The sequence below is a fragment of the Nelusetta ayraudi genome, unplaced genomic scaffold (assembly GCF_046127955.1).
Source record: "Nelusetta ayraudi isolate G7.1 ecotype Tasmania unplaced genomic scaffold, CSIRO-AGI_Nayr_v1 ptg000022l, whole genome shotgun sequence".
NCBI lineage: Eukaryota > Metazoa > Chordata > Actinopteri > Tetraodontiformes > Monacanthidae > Nelusetta > Nelusetta ayraudi.
Genome location: NW_027466072.1, coordinates 600920 through 627273, shown reverse-complemented (window position 1 = coordinate 627273; position 26354 = coordinate 600920). Strand labels below are relative to the sequence as shown.

Below are 26354 nucleotides of genomic sequence, written 5' to 3'. Positions count from 1 at the left end.
ACTGTCTTTAAAGACCAACAACCCTGCAAAAGCATGGGTCACAGTGTGCCTGTTTATAGGGAGTTCCCAGAATACAAGAGCAGACGATAGCAAACACTGTGTCTGAAGCTTGTTGACTGAGGAAAACAGTCTGCGTGCTGTACAAAAGCAGTCAATTCAGCAGATACTATTGTAGACATTGGCTGTCTCCCTGTGCACACCAGGTATTACGGTAATGGCTTAGAACGATGGAAAAGCGAGAGAGAATCTCTTTAATATTCAGATGATTAATTTGGGGGGAAATTCCTAATTTTATATTCTTAAAAAAAAAAAGTTTTTTTATTTTTTTATTTTTATTTTTTACAAATTTAAATAAAAGTGTATTCAAATTTGTAAATGAAATTATTTTTTTGTGTGTGTGTGTGTGTGTGTGTTATATGTGCAAACAGATTAGTCCCATAAAATCCACATTGTAATTTTGTCAAACTAACTGCACTTTTTGTGACGCAAACAGTGACATCAAATGGACACTTTGAGCATTGCAGTACACGGAAGTCACGGAAGGAGGAGTGAATATCAGTTCAATGACAGAGAGGAGTTGGTCAGGTGGTGTTTGGAGTTGTCGTCCATCAAGTGTCTCCAGTCAATGCGATGAAGCCGTGTGAACAAATGACTGTGGAGACAAGAGGGAGATCAGTGTCTGTGATCAGAGAGTGCAGTGCAGTGCAGGATCTAACAGCACTGACTGACCTGGAGAAACTGGAGGCTGTCATCAGTACGCAAGAGCTGCTCCAGCTCTGCTGTTTTCCTCTGGAGCTCTGCAATTTCTTCTTCCAGCTGCCTTACGTGTGATTCAGTTTGGGCTCGTTCCTCAGCAGGAGTTTCTCTTTTGGCTTTCTCGCAGTTTTTCATTTTCTCTATTTTTCTTTGCCTCTCCTGGATGTCTTTCTGGAGTTTTGTCCCTCTCCTTTTGAGTCTAACCTGTGGGAAATACGAGGCAGTGATGTCCTACGGCAGCAGCTGCTTCAGCGTTCTAAAGCAGCTGCCAAACTACGGCCCGAAATGACTGTAGTTCATTTCAATAAAGTCATTTCAATAAAGAGCTAAATACTGTGGGCCTTCAAAGACAGATTTTGTTTTGTTGAACTTTGCTTTGGTTCATTTTCCTCTCCCATGATATATTTTTCTCCTATGATGTGAGCCACCCAAACACTCCATCCATCTGCTGCTGCTGCTCCGGACCCAAAAGCTTGCCCACCCCTGGTCTAACCTGACAAGGATGAATAAACTCGTGGAGAAGATTTCAAATGTGGCACCATTTGGGAAGACTTAAGGCCTTGAAGCTCTGTTACAACCAAAGGATAACTTAGTCACTTACTTTTCTCTTGCAATAAAAAAAATAAATCTCAGAATGTGGTGAGTTTTCCAAAACATTTAAAATTACAACATTACAACCATTTAATGTAATATCAGACCCTTTGTGACATCACATTCCCGGGGCGCTCAAGTTGAAATGGTGGTCAAAGATTATTGCTACATAACTCTTGTACGAGACCTTTTTTCAGACTTTACCTTCTTCTTCGCAGCTTCCCTGTTGATGGAAACGACTTGATGGCCCCTGTGTTCTGCCCTCTCGCACATGGAACAGATGCACGTTTGATCGCTCCGGCAGAACCTGCTCAGCCGCCTGCCATGCAGACTGCACGCAGAGTCCTCCAGGTTCTTGACCACGCTGAGCAGGACGTGACGGCTGAAGTCCTCATCCAGGTAATGGGGCTCCAGGTGGACGGCGCAATACGAGGCCATGCACTGAAGGCAGCTCTTGACCGCACTGCGCTTTGTGAGGCAGAAATCACAGGGGACTTCGCCAGCTTTCAGAGGCGACGGTGCCTGCGGTGCTACAGCAGCAGCAGCAGCAGCAGCAGAGGCGCTGCGTTGTGTTTGCTGCGTCTCCAGCTGCGGCCTGGTGGCGAAACTGATTTTGCAGAGTGGGCACACAAAGCTGCCATGGACTCGCCAGTATTCACCTATACAGCCCAGACAGAAACAGTGTCCACAGGGGAGGGAGGCGGGGCCGCTCGGGCCGTCCAGACAGATGCAGCACTGCGGAGGCTCAGACATCAGATGGAGAGGGAAGCCAAACCACCACTGAGAGATGGACGGTGCTGTCCCCTGGCCTGGCATGACAACAACAACAACAACAACACACTTAACTTATGAATGCGCCACCTCAAACCTCAGCATTTCAGAATTTAGGTTTATGTGGCATTTATACAGCAGAATTCACATTGTGAAAGTGGGAAGAAATCCCATGGCGACCCGGTGGTGCAGTGGTTGGCGCTGCCGCCTCACAGCAAGAAGGTTGTGGGTTTGATTCCGGGCCTGGGACCTTTCTGTGTGGAGTTTGCATGTTCTCCCTGTGTCTGCGTGGCTTCTCTCCGGGTTCTCCGGCTTCCTCCCACACTCCAAAAACATGCATGTGAGGTCAATTGAACGTTCTAAATTGACCATAGGTGTGCATGTGAGTGTGAATGGTTGTTTGTTTGTATGTGGCCCTGCGATGAACTGGCAACTTGTCCAGGGTGTCACCCTGCCTTTGCCCTAAGACAGCTGGGAGGGGCTCCAGCAGACCCCCGTGAGCCTGTGCTCGGGAATAAGAGGGTATGGAAGATGAATGAATGAATGAATGAAAAAAATCCCATGGCACACCACCAATCAACAATATTATAAAATGGCTCTTTTAAGCCTAATAAGGACAATAAAGTCTCTTCATTTGCTTGGACTCAGTCAGTGTGAAACCTGGGACACCTCTTTAGATGCACACAAAGCCGATATCCAGGGAGGAATTGAGGGAAGAAAACAGGCTTACATTCCTTTGAAACCAGTGTTTCTCATTGGGTGGGTCGAGACCCAAAAGTGGGTCGCGGAACTGTTTTGATTGGGTCGTGACTTTGTGGGCAAAGAAAAGAAAAAATGTGGGACACAGGACATCACAAACAAAAGCCAAGGCAAGTAGCGGCCCTTTGTTTTCTAAAAGATGGCGGTGAGAAATAAAACTCCCCACAGCCACCCACTGATTCTATCAAAAGTGATTGACCAAAAAAAAAAAAAAAAAAAAAAAATCAGACCCAAAGCAAAAGTATCGTAGGAATGAATGGGAACCAAAATAACTTGTATAAAGGCAACATCACACTGGAATCTTAGTCAGCAGCCTTATGAGTCGAAAGGCCCTCCAGTTCAAAATGTGTTAGCGTTCCTTTCATTAACGATGGATTTTGTTTTATTGGTCTAAATATTTGTATTTATTCAAGTATTCCTCTCAGATACATCACGATTGCCTGGTGCGTCCTGAATTTAAAGGTGTTGGTCGTAAAAATAAATCACTCATTGAGGGTTTTTTTCATTCAATATAGGGTCTGCATCTGCTCCTGCGCTCTGTGGGTTGATCAATATCAACTCACAGGGAGTCAACAGCGTAATGAAATGTTGGCTAAGTCAATAGATCACATCATATCTTACGCAATTCGATACAAAACGAGCTAACTTTGAAAACACTGACACATTCAACAGGCTAATGTCACATACCTTGATATGAGCTCGTCTTTTCTTGAGCCAAGAGTTGTGTTACACTCTCTCTGGCTCCCGTCTCCTTGCCCCAATACACACCTATCACTGCTGGGAAAAAGAAGGCTGGCCTGACCTTTGTACAGCCGATCGCGCAGTTTGTGTACTTGCAGCATTGTAATAAAAAGTGCCATAAGATTTTGTGGTATGCTGTGCACTAGAAATGTAACTAGAGATGCAAAGAAAAAACTTAGTAGAGTAGGTCAGTAAAGGCATTTATTTATTTTTAAATTTTCATTGAAAATGTTAGTTACACCAACATACAGGGATTCAATTCCTGGACCAGTAGTTTAGATCTCTCCTCGCTGACAAACAAGTTGAATATATGATGGTGAAACTGAGATAAATGTACCTTTTCACAGGGTTTGCCACCACCTGTTCATGCATAGTGTGCCCACACCCTCTCTGAATGCTTTCTATGGCCTTTTTCTGTTAAGAAGAAAATGAATAAATGAATATATATATATATATAAAAAAAAAAAAGAATTCTGCTAGATGTCAGCGTGTCACTTGGAGACAGGACGTTGCTCTGAGAGATGAAGAGTCAAGAGTTTAAAACAAAAAGTATTTGCAAAGGTTGAGCACGTATGGCTTGAAATTGATCAAATTTCGAAAGGGAATCCAGGCGGATGATTTTAATCACAATGTAGGGTTGATGACCAAAGGTTTGGACTTTTTGGCCCAGCTGTGTAGATAGAAGAATGGGTACAATTTCTCAGCGAAAGACTCCTCTGTGAAGGAATGAATGTGCAGTTTCCTGTCCACATCATAGAAAGAGACTCTGCCTCCGTTGTAGTCCAGATAGACTCCCACATTCTTTGGCTTTGGACTCAGGTGAAGGCTCCTTTGAGGGGAACCGTGAACTAAATAATCAAGAGCCCTCTTTCCAATTAGAAAAAAGCCCTTCGCTCTCACCAACACAAACCTTCCTGCTCGGGGGACTGTTTCTTCGGCCACGCCCACGTCCCAGTCGGTCATCAAGCCCACTTGAACTTCCCAGTAGTGGCGACCAGAAGTGAAGCCCTTCGTCCCCAGGATCATGGGGCCGTCGAACCCCCGGACGTCAGACGAGTTGGGGCTCATCGCTTTGACGTATTTTAGACAGTTACCAGAACCTGTCACCACCAGGCGGCTACCAGCCGTGTCTGAGTCGAAGAGCACCGACTCTGTTCAAAACAGCAACAAAAAGGTTTACATAGAACAAGCAATGTTTGTCTGGCAAGAAACAAGTTTCAAGGCCAAGTTGAATAAATGAGTGGTGCTCAACGGGTGGAGTCTCAGGAGCCACATTTTTTCCTTCTCATGAAGTCGTGGCCCAAATTTATTTTACAAAAATAAAAACGCCAGCCCACTTTCCATCAAGTCTAATAAAGAAATGATTACATTGAATTGTGTGTCCTGCAAAACAAATGCCCAACATTGTCTCTATAAATACATACAATTGACCTAAAAGCGTGACCCTTTTTAGGTCGCGACCCACAAGTTGAGAAACACTGGAATTGCGCATGGAACAATTAACTGTGTAGTTTTTCTTTGGTCTCTGGTCAGGAAATTCATCTGTCCCGTTAGCTTTGTTCAAACATGAACATTTGCAGGGAGTTATTGACATAAATCAAGAGACAAAACTAAAGATATTAGGCTGGTAATCATATATTCAGGGTATCAAACACACAACCTTTATACTGTGAGACAGTTGCCATGATGTCAATAGAACTCAGGACAGCAAGTAATTACCATGAGTGAGGTAAAAGGAGCTCACCCTTATAGCGTCTCATCCAGGTCAGCTCTGTGATGAGTAAACAGACACAGTGCATTGAAACCAAGCCATGAAAAAGTGACATTGAGTATTAAATGAAAGAAAAAAAAAAAAGATGCCAACCTGTTTCCGTCAGGGTTCGAAGCTCCGCTTGAAAAGAGTCGATCAAGTGAGACAGGGCTCTCCTGGCTGGCTGGACACACAGGTCGGTGTCGACCTGGATCTCAGACCAGTTCTTGCTGAAGGACAGTGGTCTCAGACCCTGCAAAGTCTAAAGTTTGCAAAGACTCACAGCTTTTCCTGCATCACGTTTTTCGCCAGCAGGATCATTTTATTTTTCCCCGACCAAAATTTCCTCTTAATCTTAATCTGAATCGTAATGATGGGTGTGCATGGACTGACCTGCAGAAGGTGGAGGTGGTCTTCACTCTGCGACAGCTTCTTCAGCTTGGAGTTCATCTCCTGCAGCCTCATCACTTCCTCTTGCAACCCTGTCATCATCTCTTTGTCCTTCTGCTCCGACTTCCTGAGCTCCTCCTGAACATTCTGTTGGAGTTTAGTATGCGACTCTCGTAAGTGCTTCATCAGAGCGTTGTAGAGCTTGTCGCTGTGGTCGACCCCATTGTTTTCCTTTTCCTTAAGGAAACAATAAGAATCAGTACATTAAAGTTAATGGAGGGAGGCCACATTCAAGAGGGGTAAAAAAAAAAAAAAAAAAAGTGATTCAAAGAACCTTCTGCCATCTACCTTGGTCATTTTTGAACCGGCTTGTAGTTCTGTCATCTTTTCCATCCTTTCTTCAATCATAACTTTGATGTTTGCCATCTTGGACGTTATACTGTCCTAAAATCCACGGATTAAACAGTGAAAGAACGATTGAGCGACTAAGTGAGTCATTTTTGGAGCAGATGATGTTAGCACAGTCGGTGACTCACCCTCTGCCGAGCTCCTTCTTGCTCCACAGAAACCATGTCGTGATATTGATGTTCGCCTTCACTGCACAGCAGGCAGACGCACACCCGATCGTCTCTGCAAAACAGCTCCAGCAGCCGCTCGTGCTTCTCACAGACCCTCTTCTCCAGGTTCTCCACTGGGTCCATCAGCTTGTGCCGCATCAGAGAGGGAACCCTTTGGTGGGGCTCCAGGTGGACTACACAGTACGAGGTCAGACACACCAGGCAGGACTTCATGGCCTTCAACTTTTTTTCGATGCACACGTCACACACCACCACCCCACCGGGTGCACCGACGCTTCCACTTGTTGAGATTTTTCTCCTCTTTATCTGGACCGAAATCTCCTCTATGGCCGCGTTGGTGGAGATCTCCGGCCGGACGAAGAATCTCTTATCGCACACTGGGCAGTGGCAGAGCTCGCCCTTGTCCCAGTGATTGGTCAGGCAACTCCTGCAGAAGTTGTGACCACATGGTGTGGTGACTGGGTCAGTGAAGACATCCCGGCAGATGGAACACTCAAAATTATTCCCTGGTAATTGGACCAGAAAATTTAAAGAGGACATTCTGGAATCTCTGTGGATGAGAAGTGAAGATGGTGATTCAAAAGTTTAATTGACATCATCGATTGCAGTTTTATATTATACATTGTACATAAAGTTAATGCAGAAGACAGTAAGTCACTCAGTAAAGAGCCTCCTGATCCTGTTGCTATAGTCTGAACCAGCTAGTTGCCACCAGCAGTGGTAACGAACCATCAGGTGTCATCCAGCTGGTCCTGGAACACCTCCAGGGGGCGAGACAGCAAGAGTCACTTCCCTCACAGGTGTCGTCACTGCACCTCACAACAACACAACTGGCTGCTGTCTCTGGTGTCTGCTGTTACATTGCTATCACAGCCCTGCCACCTCCAAACAGACCCAAATATCCTCCTCAAAATATACACTTCATACTTAAATAAGCAAATACTACACATTGAAAATGTATTGTAAAATTGTTAAGTTTGTCAAAGCACACAGCGAGAAAGACCAAACAAGCAAACAACCTGCATGGCTGCATGGTTCCAGACAGAGACATTAGAAAAAAGAAAAAAAAAGCCTCAAACAGCCTCCAACTTCCTGGTTTTCAATCCAGGCAGCTGATTGGCTACCCACAACACCTGTTGCCTTCCACTGCAGACCGGTTGGTGGAGACAAAAAAAAGAGAATTTCCAAGCTGATTGGCTGATTGAGTTGCCACGCCACCTGTTGTCTTTTACTTTTACTGAAGAGTGCTGTTCCATGAAGGACTGGTAGAGTGAGTGGAATGAGAGATAAAGGGAGAGCAGAAAGAGCGAGAGAGAGAGTGAGAGCGAGAGCGAGAGAGCGCAACTCTGTCAACTGTCATTATTTCTCCCTCATCGACTTGATCTGACTTCCTCGTCCAACATTCCTTCCAGCGTCTGCCTGAATCTCCCAGTTCTGCCAGGAGTGACACAACTCAAACCTTCCACTTCCATCACTCAAACTCTAATTTTGCGTCCTCACTGCTCATCTTCAGCTCCTAAGTCTGTGTCCCTCAGCTTTCTGTTTTTTCCTCCGATGGAACGGTTAATTCTCTGATGCAAACTATTCTTTGGTTCACAGATCGCACCGCATCGGGCCAGAGATTTTTGCAACCTTTTTCCTCTTGCACAAAGTGTTCCTCCTAAATAATAATAACAGGAAAAAAAAAAAAACCTGTTCTCAAAAACAAATGAACATTTAAAAAAATAAATAAACCAGCGGCATGACACGTCTATTTTAAGGTTGTTATTGTTGAGATCCAGACACACCCAATGAATCATATTTGCAAATGTGCAAATATGCAAATTTCCCCACTTCTTCTTATTCACTTGAATCGACTTCTGGATCTTTGTCTTGTAAAATCCTCCTAGGTTTTTGTTTTTTTTTAAATATGAGAGCAACGTCAAAAGCAAAATTGCAAAATGATTGGAAGAAATCACTCACCGGTGAATTTGACAGACTATTGGTAGTGGCTGGCTGGAAAAATTCACGACTCTTCCAATCAACACAGGCACTGAGCCAGACCATCCTTTTTATAGAGGGAGTGGTCAACGGACGTGTTCAGGCAAACCGCAACTGCAAACTGTTGTTCTGCAAACGCCCATAGAAACAGAAAGCACTTCATGTAAAATGAATGAATATACTTGTATTTTTATTTGAGTCCAGGGGTTGGTGTATATAAGTTTATTCCTTCCTCCCAGCCCTTTTCGAACTTGAGCAATATTATTCTCTTGTATATTTCACTGGTGTTTGCTTATTTAATCTTACCTCGCCGTTTTGTTTTGTTTTGTTTTTGTTTTTAATTTTCTTTGTGTGTTTTGGTTTTGTTTCCTTTTTATCCTCTTTCCTTCTTTACATGTTCGAAATAAATCAATGAATCAAATCAAATCAATAGTTAACTGCACAAGATTCAAAAGGAAGCTTTTATTTATGCATCGCAAGAAACTTGGCAGCATCCAAGGGTAAGAAAGTGCACTTGCAAACAGTGCGCCATGGCATTCTCCGTTTCATGATGTCCCACTTGATCTCACAGCGTTCTCAAAACAGCCGCAAACGTCCCGGTCAAATCAGAAAACACAGAGAACATCCCACAGACAAACCTCCTTATTTATTACTGCTCCTATAGACCTAAAGACCTAACTAGAACTAGAACTCCTTTACACCTCCTCCACATGTGGGTTGCATTAAAACACAACAGGTATTTATTTCTAGTGACTGTATTCAAACCAAAAAACACACATACATGAGTTTCCATTTGATTAGTTGTGTCATGTTCTGTTTCATGTCTTATCCATTTAAATGTCACACTTTGGTTCTTCAACAGTGAGGGTGTCAGCAGGTCATCATGACAAGTATAGTGCAAAACGTTGAGGTTAAGTGTGCGGTAAGCATGTGAGTTGAATACAGATTGAAATAGAGAGAAAAAAAAAGTCATCCAATTCTGACGCGGCCGCAATCAAATACATTCACTTTTCACTTCCTACTCATTTTCCAGCGCTGCACTTCGTCACCGCTCGTCCCGTTAGCTCTGCTTGATGAGGCTTTTCTCATTCAGCGGACATATCACCATGGTGTCGGAGGCTTTGTCGCAGCAGTACAGGTAGAAGAACGGCAAGATCTTCTCTGTGAACTCGTCTTTGAAAGTGTAGATGTGGGTCAAAGCCTTGACGTCGTAAAAGGACACCTGTCCCTCCTCGTAGTCCACGTACACGCCGACTCTCTTGGGCTTGGGGTTGAGGGGCAGCAGCGTGGCCGGGGATGTGGACACCCGGTAGCCCTCGCCTTTCTTCATGGCCAGGGCCCAGTAGCCCTGAGTGGTGCTCACAGAGATCCTGCCCTTCCTGTTGACAGAGGAGCGCGCCACGCCCAGGTACCAGTCGTCCTTGTCTCCCACCTGGACCTCCCAGTAGTGTCGTCCAGAGATGAAGCCCTCTCGGCCCACCACGATCACCACCGTGTCAAAGCGGTCGGGATGGTCTGGAATGTCCTGCCAAGCTCCCAGGTGTCTCAGCTGGTGTCGGTCCTGAGAGAGCTGCAACCAGGGGTTGGCCGAGTCGGCGTCCAGCGTGATGTCGACTGCGGGAACAGGAGGTTTATTTGGATGTGGATCTCCAGCATGATAGATAATATAAAATGTTGAAGGAAGTTAAAAAAAAAAAAAAAAAAAAAGTGTACCTGCGTATTTCAGAATCTTCTTAATTTCTTGGGGAGAAAAAGACATTTTTATGAGTTACACTGTTACAAAATGAACTTGTTGTGTGTGAGATTTACAGTAAATATAAAAGGAAATCCTACCACTTTCAGCCAACTTGTCGATCATTTCATTTAAAGTGGCCTCCAGTTGGAGCACAGACCTCCTGATCATGCCAACGCATGCGTCAGTGGGAACGCTGGTCTGAGACCAGTCTTTGACACGAGGACTGGTGCTGAGGGCCGGGAAGTTCTGTAGAGAGAATATTACAATGACAAATAGTTTTAAGACAAATGTTTTAACTGTTTTGATGGCCTTGCAAAGGGAAGAAACAACCAAGTGAGGCCTGTTTTTGTCATGCGAAGGAGCAAGACGAACAGAGCTGCGAGTCTGATGTCAATCACCGTAACTCAAATTTGAAAACACATTTTGCTTTAAGACAAAAAACGCTCCCTCACTTTTAAGAAGTGGATGTGGTCGGTGCGCGCCATGTTCTCCAGGTCCGTCTTCCGGTTCTTCAGCTCTGCGATTTCCCGCTCCAGCTCAGCGATGAAGCTGTCGGCCCACCTCTCCGTCCGCCGCTGCTTCTCCTCGATGGACACCACCAGCTCGGCCTGTGTCCTCTGGATGGAGCGCACCAGCTCTGCAAACACCTGCACGCTCTCCTCAATCTCTCTCAGAGTACTGGCCTGCAATGAAGGAGAAAGGAGAAGAAGGAGGAGAAGAAGAAGGAGAAGAAGGAGAAGGAGAAGGAGAAGGAGAAGGAGAAGGAGAAGGAGATTTTTTGATTTTTGAAAAATAACATTTATTTGCCGCTCTCATTTCCATTCAATCAATCAAAACACATAAATAAATAAATAAATAAATAAATAATTTTCTTGTTGTTTTTTTACACAAGCACGTAAGGAGAAGAAGAAGAAGGAGGAGAAGGAGGAGAAGGAGGAGAAGGAGGAGAAGGAGAAGAAGGAGAAGGAGAAGGAGAAGAAGGAGAAGAAGGAGAAGGAGGAGAAGGAGAAGGAGAAGGAGAAGAAGGAGAAGAAGGAGAAGGAGAAGGAGAAGGAGAAGGAGAAGGAGAAGAAGGAGAAGGAGAAGAAGAAGAAAAAGGAGAAGAAGGAGAAGGAGAAGGAGAAGGAGAAGATTTGATTTTTGAAAAATAACATTTATTTACCGCTCTCAGAAGACCTTTATTGATCCCACAGTGGGGAAATTAGCATGGATGGGCAGAGCTGCTTTAGACTGGATCCTGATGGTCATGGTGGCACTGTGTTGTCATACATTTAGACCGAGACTCACCTTGTTGCGTTCCATGCAGTGCTTGATCTCCTCCACCTTTGTCTCTCGGTCCTGGATCATCTGCTGGACGTCTATTTCTGTCCTCTTCAGCTGCGCCTGCACAGCAGGATTTCAAGCAACGCTGACCACTCGAAGTGACACGTTAGCGCCACGTGTGGCGCTGTTGTACTTATTTGTTCGATTGGAAAGCAAAAAAAAAAACAGCCACCGAGTTGAATTTCAAGGCAACATCATCACTATGTTCCCAACATCAGACTGCAGGTTTACTCAATAATATGTTAGGCAGCAATTATACAGACACATTGTGTTACTCCGACTTTAACTTTCTTTTACTGGCTTTCCGTCGCATCTCGTTCAGTTTGAAGCTCTTTTAGAGCAGGTTCAGCACCTTTATACTTTTATCACTTTTTATTGAAATATTATTTGGGTCTTCTAATGTTTTTCCGCTTACTTCTGCAAGAGAAAATTGTATCAGATACATATTTATTTATGTTTACTGCTACTGTTACTGTTGCTGATTGCCTGGATGCTATTTGAAAGACGTCCAGACGTGTTTTTGCTTGCGGCCTCACCTTCTTCTCGCTCCACTCTCGCTCCACGGGGATGGTGTAGTGAGCCCTGTGGTCCGTCTCTGTGCAGAGCACGCACACACACACCTGGTCCTTCTTGCAGAACAGCTCCAGGAGCCTCTCGTGCTTGGGACACATCCTGTCCTCCATGTTTGCCACGGGCTCCATCAGCTTGTGCTTGGTGAACCTGGCTGAGTGAGACCTGAGGTGCTCCTCGCAGTAGGACGTCAGACACACCAGGCAGGACTTGACGGCTCTGGGCCGGCCCTCGCCCAGGCACACGTCGCAAAAGACCTCCTCCTCCCAGGAGGCAAAGGTGAGTGAGGGCGACGGGGAAGTCGGGCTGTTGGGTTGCGAGGTGTGAGGCCGTGGAGGGGGCGTGGCCTTGTGAGATGTTGCCCGCGGTGGCGGTGACGGCGTGGAAGAGTTTGTGGGTGTTGAAGCAGGCGGGATCAGGGGTGGCAGCTCCTCGTGCGGGAGCTTCTTCTCCTTCTTTTTTCTCTCCGCCGCCTGCTTCTGCTGCAGCTCCTCCAGAAGCTGCTGCCTCTGATCCTCCTCCAGGAGCTTCTCCTCGTCCTCCTCTTTGTGCCTCTCCATCCTCCACTTCCTCTCAGTCGTTCCCTTTTCCTCCGTGGTCGCTCTCCCCTCGGCACTTCTGACCCTGATCTCCTTGAATTGCTCTGCGATCTCCCTTAAGACGGTGTTGATGCTGATGTCGGGCCTTTTGTGGAAAGACTTCTTACACATGGGACACTGATACAGAGGGCTGGTTTTCCAGTATCCCAGAATGCAACCCTGGCAAAAGTTGTGTCCGCACGGGATGGACACGGGGTTAGTAAAGACGTCGAGACAAATGGAGCAGTGCACCTGCTCTTCGGAAAGGTTCCCAGCGGTGGCCATTCCTGCACGGCGGAGAGGCAGGGTCATTTTCAGCACAAGAAACCAGGCTCTGAACGGGGCATCAAACCTGCTGTGATATTGAGGTCACTGGAATTAGATGGCCTGATGGCTTCAATTTTATTCAGATTTACAAAGAAATGCAAGACATTGTTTTTTTTGGTTTTTTTTGTTAGTAGACATTTAAAACAGATTACAAGGTCTGTTGATTTCTACGGGAAAAACATCAGTTTAAACAAAATGAGCCTTTAGAATTCCTGAAGGAAACGTGAGCCCTGTCCCATAGGGCTGTGAATCTTTCACTCACAAAACGATCCGATTCAAATCTCGATTCACAAGCTGCGATCCCATTCAGGGACGATTCATAAAAAATAGTTCATCATTTGGTACGATTCGATACGATTCGGTTCAGTGCGATTCAATACAAGTGGACAATTTAACCCCAAGTGCTTATTTTTACTTTAGCGATCTTTACCGATCCAGGGCTCCCGTCAACCGATGCACTCGGATCTCATACGTCACAGACCGATAACCCATTCCAATCGGTTTATCTTTACACCACTACTGTCCCACACGCCTTGGGGCTAAATCATGAAATGGGCAACCTGCTATAAGCAGGGTCATTAATCTCAAAGATATTTGACATTTGCTGTAATTTAAGCCAGCTACAATGACTGACTGCCTAAACATCAGCGTCAGAATGTTAAAAACATGTTTTGAATTTTTCTGCTTTCACTTTTTGTTAAGCCCGCTCTCGGTTTGGCATTTGAAGCTTTACGCAGGTAAAATTTAGCACAGGCTGCTCTTGGCTTGAGGTCAAGGTATTCATGGTCAACCAGATTAGTCACTGTCTAAAAATACTTTCCGAAATACTGATGAAGACAGTGATGCTTTTTTTTTTTTTTTTTTTTTTTAAATACGTTTTTGGCAGCTCAAGCCTGAAACAAACACACTGGGATATGCTGAAATGTTTCCATTTGATTCAAAGCTGAATCTGAGACTACAGTCCAAACAGTGATGAGAAGCAGCGAGATCTACGTTTCATCTTGAGACTCACTGGTGTCACTGAGAAGCAGATATTTGCAAGTACGCTTTAAAAAAGAGCTGAAGTAGAAAAAGAGTCCTGAGGAAGAAACAGAGAGCAGATATCAGGGAACTCACCAGAAAGCAGCTGCTTCTTAACTCCACTGCACACTGACACATGAGACCAGCAGTAAGACAGACACACAGACACAGACACACACACACACACACGCAGTACCCAAAATACACCCTCCTCCCTCCACTCCTCTCTTTTTACCCTCGATACAAATCTGTCCAGCCCTCGCAGCCTGGTTCTAGGGGGCCAAAACCCCCTGGAGGCTGCCAATGGAAAAGCCAATGGAAAAGTTTACAGGAGACACAGAAAGTGTAGAAATGAACGTGAAATACGGCATCAACTTTTATTTAAGGTTTACATAAAAAAAAATAAAAATACATAACCCAGGTACAACGAATTAGAAAAACATCTTTTACAAACAATGATTTAACATAATGTGTGAACACATCATACAAGCAAACAAAACGTCTTGGCATTAAATGTACAATGACTTGCTGTTCAACACAGTTAAAGGATCACACTGTTGGCATCGTGAGGACAGTAAGAAGCCCACGATGTTCTGCACCCAGGTTGGAATGATGCTCCTCTCATTCCCTTTTTTTTTTTTTTGTTCCTTCATATCAACCCTGAGCACAAATGAACCATTTGCAATTTCACCAGGTGGAGGTCAGTCAGTGAAAACACCATGCAGCCTCGGGACTGTAGGGACTGAATGCATGTCAGTGTGTCAACACACTGTAAAAGTCGCTGACTGTAAAGAATCCAACAATTCAAGATGAGTGGAATGAATGAATTTTATTATTGTGTCATGTCCAAATAGGACCCCTCCCTTTTGGGATTACAAGACACCACAGAGGCCGCATTAAATTATAACCTCCACTTCCTGTAGGTGACGCCACAATTCAACGTAGGTTAACACATAAATAAAGAAATAAAAGAACGACAGACTTAATGTCTCACCTAAATGTACTTTTCGTTCTCTCAGCCCCGGCTTTCTCTACATATTCCTCAAGAGCGAAGAGCTTGTCATCATAAAAAAACACACGTTAGTCTGTCTGGATCATTCAGCTACATCAAATCAAGAGTTTTACACCGATCAAACAACTTCTGACGCAACTCACGGTACAAAGGGTAATAAAACACAAGGTGGAAGTCACTCTCAACATGGATGTTGCAGTAGCCACAGAGTCTTTCTTCTCCTGGGAACCCCCCCACACCCCCGTCCTGCTTCCAGGTGCAGGGGCAGGACTCCCGAACGCACAATGACCTCTGTTTTGTTCAATTCAGGAGCATGAAGATATTTTTAATTTCCATAACAACTTTTTATTATACTATACATCACGTAGAAGAGTTCCTAGGTTGCAATAGTTTTACAAACGCTCGACCGTCGCCGACCTCGTCGGCCTCACGTGTGCTTCACGGGAGTGATGACGAGGGGTGCGGAGTTCTTCCCCTCCTGGTTGAGACAGGGGCTGAAAATGGGGAAGAGGTTCTCCTTGAAGGTGTTGGTGAAGGTGTAGAGCTGCTGACGCGCTTTCACGTCGTAGAAGCAAATCTGGCCCGCCTCGTAATCCAGGAAGATTCCCACTTTACTGGGCTGCGACGGCAGCGTGAGCGGGAGGCGCGTCGTGTCCAGGGCCTTCACCTCGTTGCCCTTCAGCCACAGGCACCAGAAGCCCGACTCCGGACTCAGCTTGATCTCGCCCTTGCGTCGGGCCGAGCCGCTGCACAGGCCCAGGGTCCAGGCCGTCTTGCGGCCCGTGTCCACCTCCCAGTAGTGGCGGCCGGAGCCCAGACCCTCCCGGCCCAGGACGAAGAGGGCAGGGTGGAAGCGCTTGGGCCCCTCGGACTGCGAGCTCTTGCGCTCTTCATACCTCACCTGGCGACCGTCGTCAGACACGGCCAGGTTCCTCTGGGCCGTGGCCGGGTCCAGAATCACCTCACCTGGTCCAGACAGAGCAGAGCAGAGCAGAGCAGAGCACCGTTACTGCACTGCAACACCGACTTCCCTGCTTTGTCTTTGATGGTTGTTGTGGTGTTTTGATTTATTGGTGTCTCATGGTCTTCTCACTACCTCATGTGCAATATCTACTTAACCGTACCAAGTCAAAGCCGTCTCTTGCTCTTCATTAAATGCCTTCTTTCCTTTTCATTTTTGCCCTTTTTCCTATTATTTTTTTGTCATTTCTTGAATGTAAATACGCACAGTGTTTTTAGGAGTGTAGCCTTATGCAACGTTTGCACCTTCGCCAAACAGACACTTTGTGAGGTGATTTTTAAGACTATTAGTATCTTCCCACTGACTCAGGGAAACGCACCAGAATTCCAATGTATCTGTTTTAACCTGTTTTTAACTTGTACAATAGAAATAAATCTCTAATCTAATGTTAATGTGTTTTAATTTTTCCTTTTAAATTGGTTTGTGTTGATTTTACATGGTCTCTTCTTCTAAATAATTTTATCTTTTTTTTCTTTTCTTTTTTTTTTTTTTAATTACTTTGAGTTGCATGGTGTCTGAAATGTGCTCTACAAATAAACGTGCCTTGCCTAACAGAGTAGGACGGCGGACACCAAGGTTGCACCCCCGATTTATTAACTTATTAACCCAATGAAGGGAGGCAACCGTGCACGGTTCTGCTCAGCCGCTCTCTCAAGTTGAGAATGCAGCTATTGATTTGACGTTTGAAAATTTTAATGGCAATAGTTCAGATTTTTGTGGAGCTATCGCTTTAAATTAGAAGGTCTTAGCACCATCTTGTGGACACTTTGAAGTGTTAAGTTTTTAACTCATTCTTTTCTCCTCTATTGCACTTCCTGTTGCTGTAATCCCATACATTTCCCCAAGGTGGGATACATAAATAAAGGCATTCTAGTTCTAATTCTAATTCTCATCAAAGATCTCAGTCTGGACAAGCGCTGAAAGTCATAAAACAACTGAGGTCGGACTCACTGGAGTAGTTCTGCACCTTCCGCAGCTCTGCCAGAGACAAAAGGAAGAGAGAGAAGAAAAGGAGAGAGCAAATAAACAAGTTATTCAGCAGAAGAGTCAGAGTCCCAGCAGATGGCGTGTGTGGGTGGTAAACATGTATGATCTAATCCTGAGTTGTAGATGCTGCAAACGTGCTGCTGTCAGTCACTTCTGGGCCTCTTACATCTTCCCCAGCAGATGAAGTCAAGTGCAGCATCCACACAGCCTCCATCTGTGGCGACAGCTTGTGTGTGTGTGTGTGTGTGTGTGTGTGTGTGTGTGTGTGTGTGTGTGTGTGTCTCCGCTCTGGTGACGGCTGCTCGCTGCAATGATGAGTCACTTGTGCTATTTTCTCACCATCATGCAAATGACCTACTGTACGCAGTACAGCCAAAAATAGGATGACAACTTTTCTCCTTCTTCTTTTTCTATTCATAACTATAATACTTTTTTTTTTCAAATATGCAAATTTGACAAGGCTTCCTGTTGGCTATAAAAAAAAAAAATTCTTAACATAAAATAACACAGAAAGAAAATTTAAGGAGGCAAAATGAATAAAAACAGACAAGGAAACAAGTGACCTATTCGAAAAGGAGTGAGAAGAAGCATAGAAGTGGCAACATCAAATATTTTTTGGTCATTTTGAAGTGCAAATATGAATACAGTTTTTCATTTATTTATTTTTTTGTTGCTCACCTTTCCCGTATATCTTTTTGAGCTCTTCCTGAAACTTGTCAACCAGGTTGCTAACAGAGGCACGGATGGAACCCAGGTAGAGGTCAGTGTTGATACTGACTGTGGACCAATCAGAGGGCTCAGGTGGGGCAGCCAGCGTCGACACATTCTGAACACACGAGAGACAACGTTAAGTGAGGCGGATTAAAATTGGAGCGACGCTAAATGGGGGAAATATAAATGATATAGATTGAAATAAAAAAAAAAATTTGCCCAAAGGTCACAGACTGCATTTGCAAGTGTTTTCCACAATGATCATTGCGAATGATTATACAACAAGATACTTTCCAGAGCCGAACGCAGCTTGGCAATAATTTCAAACAAGAGTCTAATGAAGCAAACAAATGCAGATGCATGCACGGCTGATTAAAAATTAAAGAGAAATGAAAATCACTGCAAGACGTGCTTGCTTGCTACTTGCATCTTGAAACATCATTCCATCATCCCAACAGGCAAACAGAGAGGGGTGGAAGCGTTTCCTGCACGTCCTCAACCCCTTTCATACATCCTAATTCTCCCTTTGCATGACCTGGATTTTTCTTTTCTTTTCCTTTCAAGCAAAGACATCTTTCATTGAAATGTTGTGCACCAGGGACAACCTCTCAGACAGGTGGCGCTGGAGGAGTTCAACTCATCACTGCAACCAGTACACATCTTTTAGATAAATAATAAATGTAATGATTTCTTTCTTCTTTTTTTTTTTCTTAAATAAAAATAAATATTGATGTGCCTATTTCAAGCCAGCACTACTCTGCTCGGATGTAATGATTTCATATTGAGTCAGTGCTGGCTTTCACACGGCCTTCAAACTAATTAGCTGCGTTGCTGTCCTAAATGCATATTAAGTGTTTGTGTACATGGGCTCCGCGATGAAACATGAATAATAAAATCTGATTTAAAATGCAAGCATGCATTTTTTTTTTTTTTTTTTAAACAGCTGGGGAGTTTTAGATGTGTGCACGTGCGACACTGACCTCCAAAAAAAAAGAAAGAAAAATCACACAGTGAAACCAGACTGAGGTTTTTGTGTCTTAAATGTCAATTTCAGCACAATGCAACTTGGTGGAATCTCGCACGTTTCAGTACCTGCAGGAAGACAATCTTGTCCTGCGTCTGCGCGTGCGCCTCCAGCTCGCTGCTGCGCCTCCTCAGCAGGCTCAGCTCGTTCTCCAGACCGCGGGCCAGCTCCTGGGCGTGGCGCTCGGCCTCGCGGTGCTTGGTGGCGATGGCCTCCACCAGCTCCGCCTGGCTCTGCTCCACCAGCCGCTGCAGCTCGGCGTAGACGTGCCAGCTGTCCTCCAGCTCCTTCTGGGCGCTGGACTGCAGGGAAGGAGCGCACACGAGTGTCAGTCACTGAGACGTCGAGAGCAGATAACCGTCGTTTAGTGCTTCCCGTTTTATTTTGATAGTCTCGACTCCTTGTGTGACATCCTGTCTCTGTTTTCCCGCCGTTTTTTTTTTTTTTTTTTTTTTTTTTTTGGGCCCCTTGATTGTTCACACCTGTGTCTCGTTGTCGGTCCTAACCGTCCCTTCAAATACACAACTTGATTCGATACGGGATGGGGTTTGTCCAGTATTTCTGAATTGTCTTGAACGTTACTTGATTTTCGATGCAAACTCACGTTCGTTTCCATAGAGTTTGCGTTCAAAACCGTAATGTACGCAGCTGCAGGCACAACCATTGCACAACCCGTTCCCGACAACTGCGTACTGGCTGCATAGCTTGCGTAGAGTAGTCGGCTATGAATCAGGATCGCTTGTTCTTTTCAGATTCATGTATTTATTTCATTTGTAAATAAATAAATCCTGCACTTTATTGACTGTTGTGTAAAAAAGATTAAAAAAAAAAAGATTTCAATACAATTTAAACATTATTTCTAATGTCGACTGTGAACAAAACAGTTCAAACATACTTTTTTGAAACCCTATTTTAAGTAATGATTTACCACTACTGGAGAGCCACTGGCCTGTGATTGGTCATCGTGGCCCTGAGCACTGCGTGAGGCCTCCTTTATTTTTCTGAATGAAAGTTGCCAACACTACCTGTGTTTCCCCTGACACTCTTGTTTTAATAGTCCTTGTCTCCCTTTGTTGTGGTTGGATCACTGTGCAGTTTGCTCATGGTTTCTGTGTTCCGGAATCAAGCCTGTTGTTTTAAATTTTCTCTATGTTCTCGCCATAGTTTTTTTCTCGTCTGTTATTTTTCCCTTGGTGGACGCCCTTTGTTTAGTTTATTAGTTTATTATTTATCACCAGTGGCCGAATGTTAATAATCTCTGCTTCACATAAAGTAGAAAACAGAGTTTGACCCACAGTGAAGCAAGAAAGGTCCAGCAGTATTGCCAGCAAAGTAGCAGGTCATCATAGCTCAACTCATACTCATTGTCTCTTGGTGTTTCTCACAGAACAGGACAAACTGGTTATACGTTGTCCTCCAGCCAAACAGGAAAGAAGCCTTTTCATTGGTCTGTTCAAAACATTCTACATATTTCACAGCATTCATCAAAGACAGCTGTGCTTATCACAGCGACTACTGACATTATTTTAGTTTGCTTCGCTTTCAGTTTTACAAAGAGCAGCTGATGTCGTCATCCTTGCTTTCCAGTCGGTCAGGAATCAGTTAAATGAACACACAGCAACAAGGGCCTATTGTTACCTACTGTTTACACAGTACACACACTCGGACACACACACGGACACACACACACACACTCACTGGTGACTGGATCCTTCTTGTATCTGTAACTACTCGTGCAGCACCCGCAGTAAACATATACTTGACTATTCCAGCAGGGAGGAGTCCGGTGCAACATGATTCGCGGCCTGTCCTTTACAGAGGTTGAGGCGTGTGTGTGTGTGTGTGTGAGTGTGTGTGTGTTTAATCACACTCGCTCACACTGGTTGTCGTGCCTTGTGTTTGAAAAACCACTTATTTTTAACCACTTTATCGCCGTTCAATGTTTGCGGCTGACTCTGAGTCCTGGCGGTCCTTTCTCACCCAGTTGTGTGCAGTACCAAAACACAATGAAAACACAACATAGCAAAGGTTTTCCAAAACGCAACCGTACGTCAATTCTGGATGCGCCGTACTTTGGAGGAAATGAAAACACAACTGCGCGGGCAAAGTTGGTGAAAGCAAAACTAAAATGGCAAAGCTACTGAATGACGAGCAAAGTCGTGATGGCCAAGTGCAATTCTGCCCACTTTAGCCCTCCCGGCTTTGGAGCCTGACTTTTCAAAGCTTTTCAAAGTTCACTCAAAAAGGTTGCGGTGAGTGAGAGCAAACACACACATTCCACCGAGGAGAGAGCTGCTCTTCAGAGCTGTGAGGTCGTCGACGCGCAGAAGAGCGAGCGCAGCTCTAAATATCACACGCTCGCTGCGACTGAATTTGCTCTTCAATTCCGTCTCTGCATTTTGTCCCACAGCCTCCCGTGTAGGTTGTAACACGCACACATTGAGAACAGAAACAGTTCAAACTCAAACAGCTACAAGTCATTTTGAGTGAGTCGGTTATTTTTGCACCATTTCTATTTCTTATTGTGGAGCTCTGTTGCAGTTTAAGGCCGACGCAATACTGTTCAAAGTTAAAGAGGGTAATAAGAAAAAAGCTTGGAAGTCTTGGGACTCATAAAACCGGTTTGAACAGACACAGACGGGTGTGGATCTGTTCATGTGAAAGACAAACAAACAGGCAACATTAATGAGCTGTTATATCATCAGTGTAAAATGCTCCGCGGTTGCCTTAATTTGCCGCAGTGTCTCACAGGGTTGGAAAGCCAGTCAGAACTGGTGATATGTCATATGAATCTTTGTGCCAGTGACACACTGTCCCAACCACAACAATCTGATGTCAGTCTGTCTCCCGAAGCTTCCTGGATTTCTATCAACCAATGAAAATGACCTCATGTTTATACATTTATTTATTTTTTTAAGCTTTGTCTCGTTTTTTTTTAATCAGTAGCAGGACACTTTCCCAGACCAGAGACTTAATGACTCACCTTAATGACCTTGATGGATTGTTTAATCTCGTCCAACTTCTTGGCTCTCTCCTTGATCAGATGTTTGAGTTCTGACCTCTTCTTCCCAAGATTAGTCTGTGTGAACAAAACCGGGACATAAAGGAAATCAATACGGATGCAGCTTCACACCACGGAAATGCTGAAGGTCAGAGAGGCTCTGATTAGCTGCATAGATACCAAGGACAAACCAGCCAGGGAAGCTCGTACTCTGGATTGCATTTTCAAAAAGGTGCCTCACCATCTTCTTCTTCCACTCGTGGTCAGTGGAAACGATGTCGTGTGACTTGTGGGCGCTCTCGGCGCAGGCCGAGCAGACGCAGACGTGGTCGGTGCGGCAGTAGACGTCCAGCAGACGCTCGTGTTTCTTGCAGATCTTGTCCTCCAAGTTGAAAGTAGGTTCAATCAGTCGGTGGGATGTCATGGACTTCACCTGCACAGAAGGAAGGATCACCACAGCTTCAAATAGGGACATGAAGAGTATCACATTTAGCACTTGGGTACAAGGATATGTCAAACAAAAAATTAACTCAAATGAATATAATAATGTTGTTGTAATTATGAGCATTGTGATGTGTTTCAATTTGCACCTACATCAGATTTAAACATTTAAAAAAAAGGTGGAAATAATTGTGCTTAGAAGTGGGGGGAAAAAATCTACAAACTGAACTTAAATCAGTGGTTCTCAACTGGTGGAATCTCAGGACCCACACATGTTTGGCCATGAAGCTACGACCCAATCAAAACAGCTCCCAAAACTAAATCACGACCCACCAGTTGAGAAACGGCAACTTAAATGTTACCCCAATGGGCGCCATCAAAGAAAAATAAATGTTTTCTTCTCAACAAAATAAATGTCAATTGTAATGATACAATTATGTATTTTGCATTTAAATTCCCTAAACCTTTTAAATCATTTGATACTTTTTCCTGAATGTTTTCATTCAAACAACAGGAAACGGCCACATTTAGAGCGAGCAAACCTTCTTGTGATGCCTGAGGTGTGTTTCACAGAAGGAACCAGGACAGTTGACACACGACTTGTGTGCCTTTAACTTCCTCCCGATGCAGGCGTCACAGGGAACCTCCCCGGCCTGTGCAAACGTCCCCGTGTTGCGACCGGGGGAACCTCCGTGTCCAGACTCTGTGCTCAGGTTGAGCGTGGACCCCCGCGAGGAGGGACCGGCCCCATCGGCCATGACCAGGCCCTGGAACTGGGAGGAGATCTCAGCCAGGACCCTGTTGACGCTCATCTCGGGCTTCTTAGGGTAGGTCTTCTTGCACATGGGGCAGACAAACTTCTTGCTGTGCTCCCAGTAGCCCTGCAGGCAGGCCTTGCAGAAGCTGTGGCCGCATGGCGTGGAGACGGGCTCCACAAACACCTCCAGGCAGATGGAGCAGCTGAACTGCTCCTCGGACAGGAGGCGGCTTCCTGGAGAGCCGACGCCTGCGAGGAGATGGGAGGGTTGAGGAGACACGATATAGACTGAACAGAAGCTCCATCCATCCATCCATCATCCATCCATCCATCCATCCATCTATCCATCCATCCATCCATCTATCCATCTATCCATCCATCCATCTATCCATCAATCAATTCATCCATCCATCCATCCATCCATCCATCCATCCATCCATCATCCATCCATCCATCCATCCATCCATCTATCCATCCATCCATCCATCCATCTATCCATCCATCATCCATCTATCCATCTATCCATCTATCCATCCATCCATCTATCCATCATCCATCTATCAATTCATCCATCCATCCATCCATCCATCCATCCATCCATCCATCTATCCATCCATCCATCCATCTATCCATCCATCCATCTATCCATCATCCATCTATCAATTCATCCATCCATCCATCCATCATCCATCCATCCATCTATCTATCCATCCATCCATCATCCATCCATCCATCCATCCATCCATCCATCATCTATCCATCCATCCATCCATCCATCTATCCATCCATCATCCATCTATCCATCTATCCATCCATCCATCTATCCATCATCCATCTATCAATTCATCCATCCATCCATCCATCCATCCATCTATCCATCTATCCATCCATCCATCCATCTATCCATCCATCCATCTATCCATCATCCATCTATCAATTCATCCATCCATCCATCCATCATCCATCCATCCATCCATCCATCCATCCATCCATCTTCTAAGACCTGCTACCTCCTGCACTCAGGCAGGTGGCACCCTGGATGAGTGGCCAGTTCATCGCAGGGCCACATAAGCTGCGTTTCCATTCCAAGTCAAGAATTGTGCAAACCCTAAACATGGCAATAAAAACCTGGTGGTGGAAACTTGGGAAAACCTCTCAAATATGGCTAAAAGGTTTTGACGCTCCTATGAGGTGGTTTTTCAGACGTATCCATACAGAGGTGTTTCGCTGAAGTGTCACAGAAAGGTCCGAAAATCGAACCCACAACCTTCTTGCTGTGAGGCAACAGCGCAAACTACCCCGCTCCTGTGTCGCACCCAAAAGGTAAATCTAAACACAAAAAGGTGACCGGCTGCGTTACGGCTACGCCAGCAAACACACAAGAGGGTTGTTCACACCCTTTATGCCATGTATGAGCCATCGGCCGTGTCTGAAGATAACAAACAGAGGTGTGAACTGCTGTGAAACTGGACACACTGCTGGGTTTCAGTGGCTGGACAGGCAGAAATGAACTCAGCACCTCTGCCTTTCAGATGAGATCAATTCTCTTTTACAGGCCCAGTGTAGAACATTTCATAATGTCTTTAGTCAACTGCATATAAACAAATAATAAATATGCTTCCTTTGCCTCACTGTCAACTGCTGAAAAAAAAAGGGGGGATTCCGGTAACATCTCCAACTGGCTCCAATGATGCCGACTTTACTATAACGACCAGACTTTCCTCCTTAATACACACTGCAGGTGACACATTAAAATAATAGTATAAATTCAAAAGCACTATATAAATCCAAGTTGTTATTATTATTATTAGAATCATTTTACTGTTATTTTCCCAGTTAAAGCTTTGATAAGTTGGTGTCCTTGTTACTTATTACTTATTCCGCTACAAAAACAAACAGCTTCTCTCAAGCACTTTGTTGCTAAGACTACACACACACACACACACACACACACACACACACACACACACACAGTAAAAAAAACTTGCAACTGGAGCGGGAGAAAAGCGAAGGAAAAGTTGGGAGTTTGGATTCCAACGACTTTTTAATCCCTACTCCATAAAAGCGAGTTGATTAGTAGCTCGAAAGAAAACACGGGTGGCGCTGAGGTAGTGAACAGTGCAAAGGAGTGCCATCAGGGTCCAACCATGGCTCAACAGCAGCTAATCAGCTATCTGAGGAATGCAGACTTTCAGGGCCTTCTACCTCGCAGCACCTGCTCCAGGTTCGAAAGAAAACAACTGCAGCTGAACCTGCCCAACCAGTCCAAGGAAGCAGTCCATTGTTTGGCATGTTTAGGATTTAGGCCAGAGTTATAAAGGCTTCAATTCACATAGAGTACATATAGGTTTCATGTTTTCAGCGTCGGCTAAAAAGTAAACTCGAGTCAGAATTTTACAGTACGAAGGAGAGACTTTGTCGATCACCTCATCACCCAGGTTGGTAACATGATCATTATTATTATGTTGTTACAGTTTTAAGACTGAAGATGATTTGTGTGTCAGAGCAAACAATTGAGACAAGCTCTAAAAAAAAAAAAAGAATGGTCATCCATTCATTAATACAAGTTCAAGGTACAGATCCTGGGATAACGGTGGGACTTACGCTGCATGTTTCCCGGTGATGTGAAGCAGTGGAGGCGACTTCTTGTGCTTTGCTGTGAGCCGACAGGTGCTTCAGGTGCTGCTCTCTCCTGGGAACTGCGAGAGGCTCCTCCCACCCTCAGCGTGACACACCTGGAACCTCAGCGCACTTCCTGCTTTTTGTTACAGCTCTCTGATATCTACGTCCGGTGTAGTCACGCACGTATGGGAACCCAACCAGGAAAGGCTGCTGACCCCTCCCACCCTGAACCAGTCTGAGTGGAGTGGGAGGAGTTTCTTCTACACCAGGGATGTCAAACTCAGTGGGCCAACATTTAAAACTTGGATAAAGTCGAGGCCCAACATTGATAATTATTGAAAAAAATCTTCCAACAGTAAACTTTTTCCTATGGATCCCAAACGAGTTTTGCTTCAACACTGAATATGCAACAAGCAAAAATATCTAATAGCCAATAACACATTTAAAAATAAAATGGCAATAATAAACCAATTAACTAATAATCATATCCTTGAATGAATGTGCAACCAAGCCCATTTAAAACGTTTTTACCAGCAGAGCATTCTGGGATTTGTAGTATTAGCGGCACATGTGCTGTATAATACTGGCAGTCAGCTCTAGTAGTGAATTTGTATTGCCTATATAGAATTACACTGCGGTCCAAATTTGGCCTGCGGGCCAGAGTTTGACACCTATGTTCTACACCTGCTCATGTTTCCTATAAATTGCAAAGAAAAGCACTCTTACACTTACAATCAATAACATTGTGATTTTATTTTGCAAATGGGCACCAACAAATGGGTTGGGTCGTTGAGCTGTGTGGGCTGCTGTGCACAGGTAGTGTTTACTATATTTACTAGCCAGGAAAGCTTTACTACCTCCCCTGACTGCTGGTTACAGCAAACATAATATAATATATATGCAAAACAC

General features: G+C 44.6%; 4 protein-coding genes across 6 annotated transcripts; all 4 read right to left on the bottom strand.

The window, feature by feature from the left end:
* Positions 1–544: 544 nt before the first annotated feature.
* On the bottom strand, positions 545–3672 carry LOC142889306 (E3 ubiquitin/ISG15 ligase TRIM25-like). Its single transcript, XM_076027959.1, has 4 exons — positions 3565–3672; positions 1552–2151; positions 730–960; positions 545–652 (listed from the first exon to the last, which is right to left on the bottom strand). Exons 2-4 carry the CDS (start codon positions 2098–2100, stop codon positions 623–625), a joined length of 810 nt encoding a protein of 269 aa, XP_075884074.1. The 5' UTR covers positions 2101–2151; positions 3565–3672; the 3' UTR covers positions 545–622.
* A 181-nt stretch (positions 3673–3853) lies between these two features.
* LOC142889304 (E3 ubiquitin-protein ligase TRIM39-like) lies at positions 3854–7465 on the bottom strand. Of its 2 annotated transcripts, none has more exons than XM_076027954.1 (7): positions 7356–7465; positions 6295–6886; positions 6107–6202; positions 5762–5995; positions 5483–5630; positions 5363–5389; positions 3854–4769 (listed from the first exon to the last, which is right to left on the bottom strand). In XM_076027954.1, exons 1-7 carry the CDS (start codon positions 7385–7387, stop codon positions 4243–4245), a joined length of 1656 nt encoding a protein of 551 aa, XP_075884069.1. In that variant the 5' UTR covers positions 7388–7465; the 3' UTR covers positions 3854–4242. The 2 variants fall into 2 exon arrangements, with proteins under 2 accessions (XP_075884069.1, XP_075884070.1); XM_076027955.1 differs by lacking the exon at positions 7356–7465 and adding an exon at positions 7066–7346.
* Positions 7466–8763: 1298 nt separating this feature from the next.
* Positions 8764–14083, bottom strand: LOC142889302 (E3 ubiquitin-protein ligase TRIM39). 2 transcript variants are annotated; one of them, XM_076027952.1, is made up of 7 exons: positions 13966–14083; positions 11911–12809; positions 11339–11434; positions 10504–10734; positions 10150–10297; positions 10030–10056; positions 8764–9930 (listed from the first exon to the last, which is right to left on the bottom strand). In XM_076027952.1, exons 2-7 carry the CDS (start codon positions 12805–12807, stop codon positions 9377–9379), a joined length of 1953 nt encoding a protein of 650 aa, XP_075884067.1. In that variant the 5' UTR covers positions 12808–12809; positions 13966–14083; the 3' UTR covers positions 8764–9376. The 2 variants fall into 2 exon arrangements, with proteins under 2 accessions (XP_075884067.1, XP_075884066.1); XM_076027951.1 differs by having other exon boundaries at positions 11911–12877; positions 13966–14060.
* Positions 14084–14232: 149 nt separating this feature from the next.
* Positions 14233–25586, bottom strand: btr12 (bloodthirsty-related gene family, member 12). The gene is made up of 8 exons (XM_076027953.1): positions 25428–25586; positions 22609–23072; positions 21867–22058; positions 21608–21703; positions 18693–18926; positions 17568–17715; positions 16854–16880; positions 14233–15847 (listed from the first exon to the last, which is right to left on the bottom strand). The coding sequence occupies exons 1-8, from the start codon at positions 25432–25434 to the stop codon at positions 15309–15311; spliced, it is 1707 nt and encodes a 568-aa protein (XP_075884068.1). The 5' UTR covers positions 25435–25586; the 3' UTR covers positions 14233–15308.
* Positions 25587–26354: the final 768 nt, after the last annotated feature.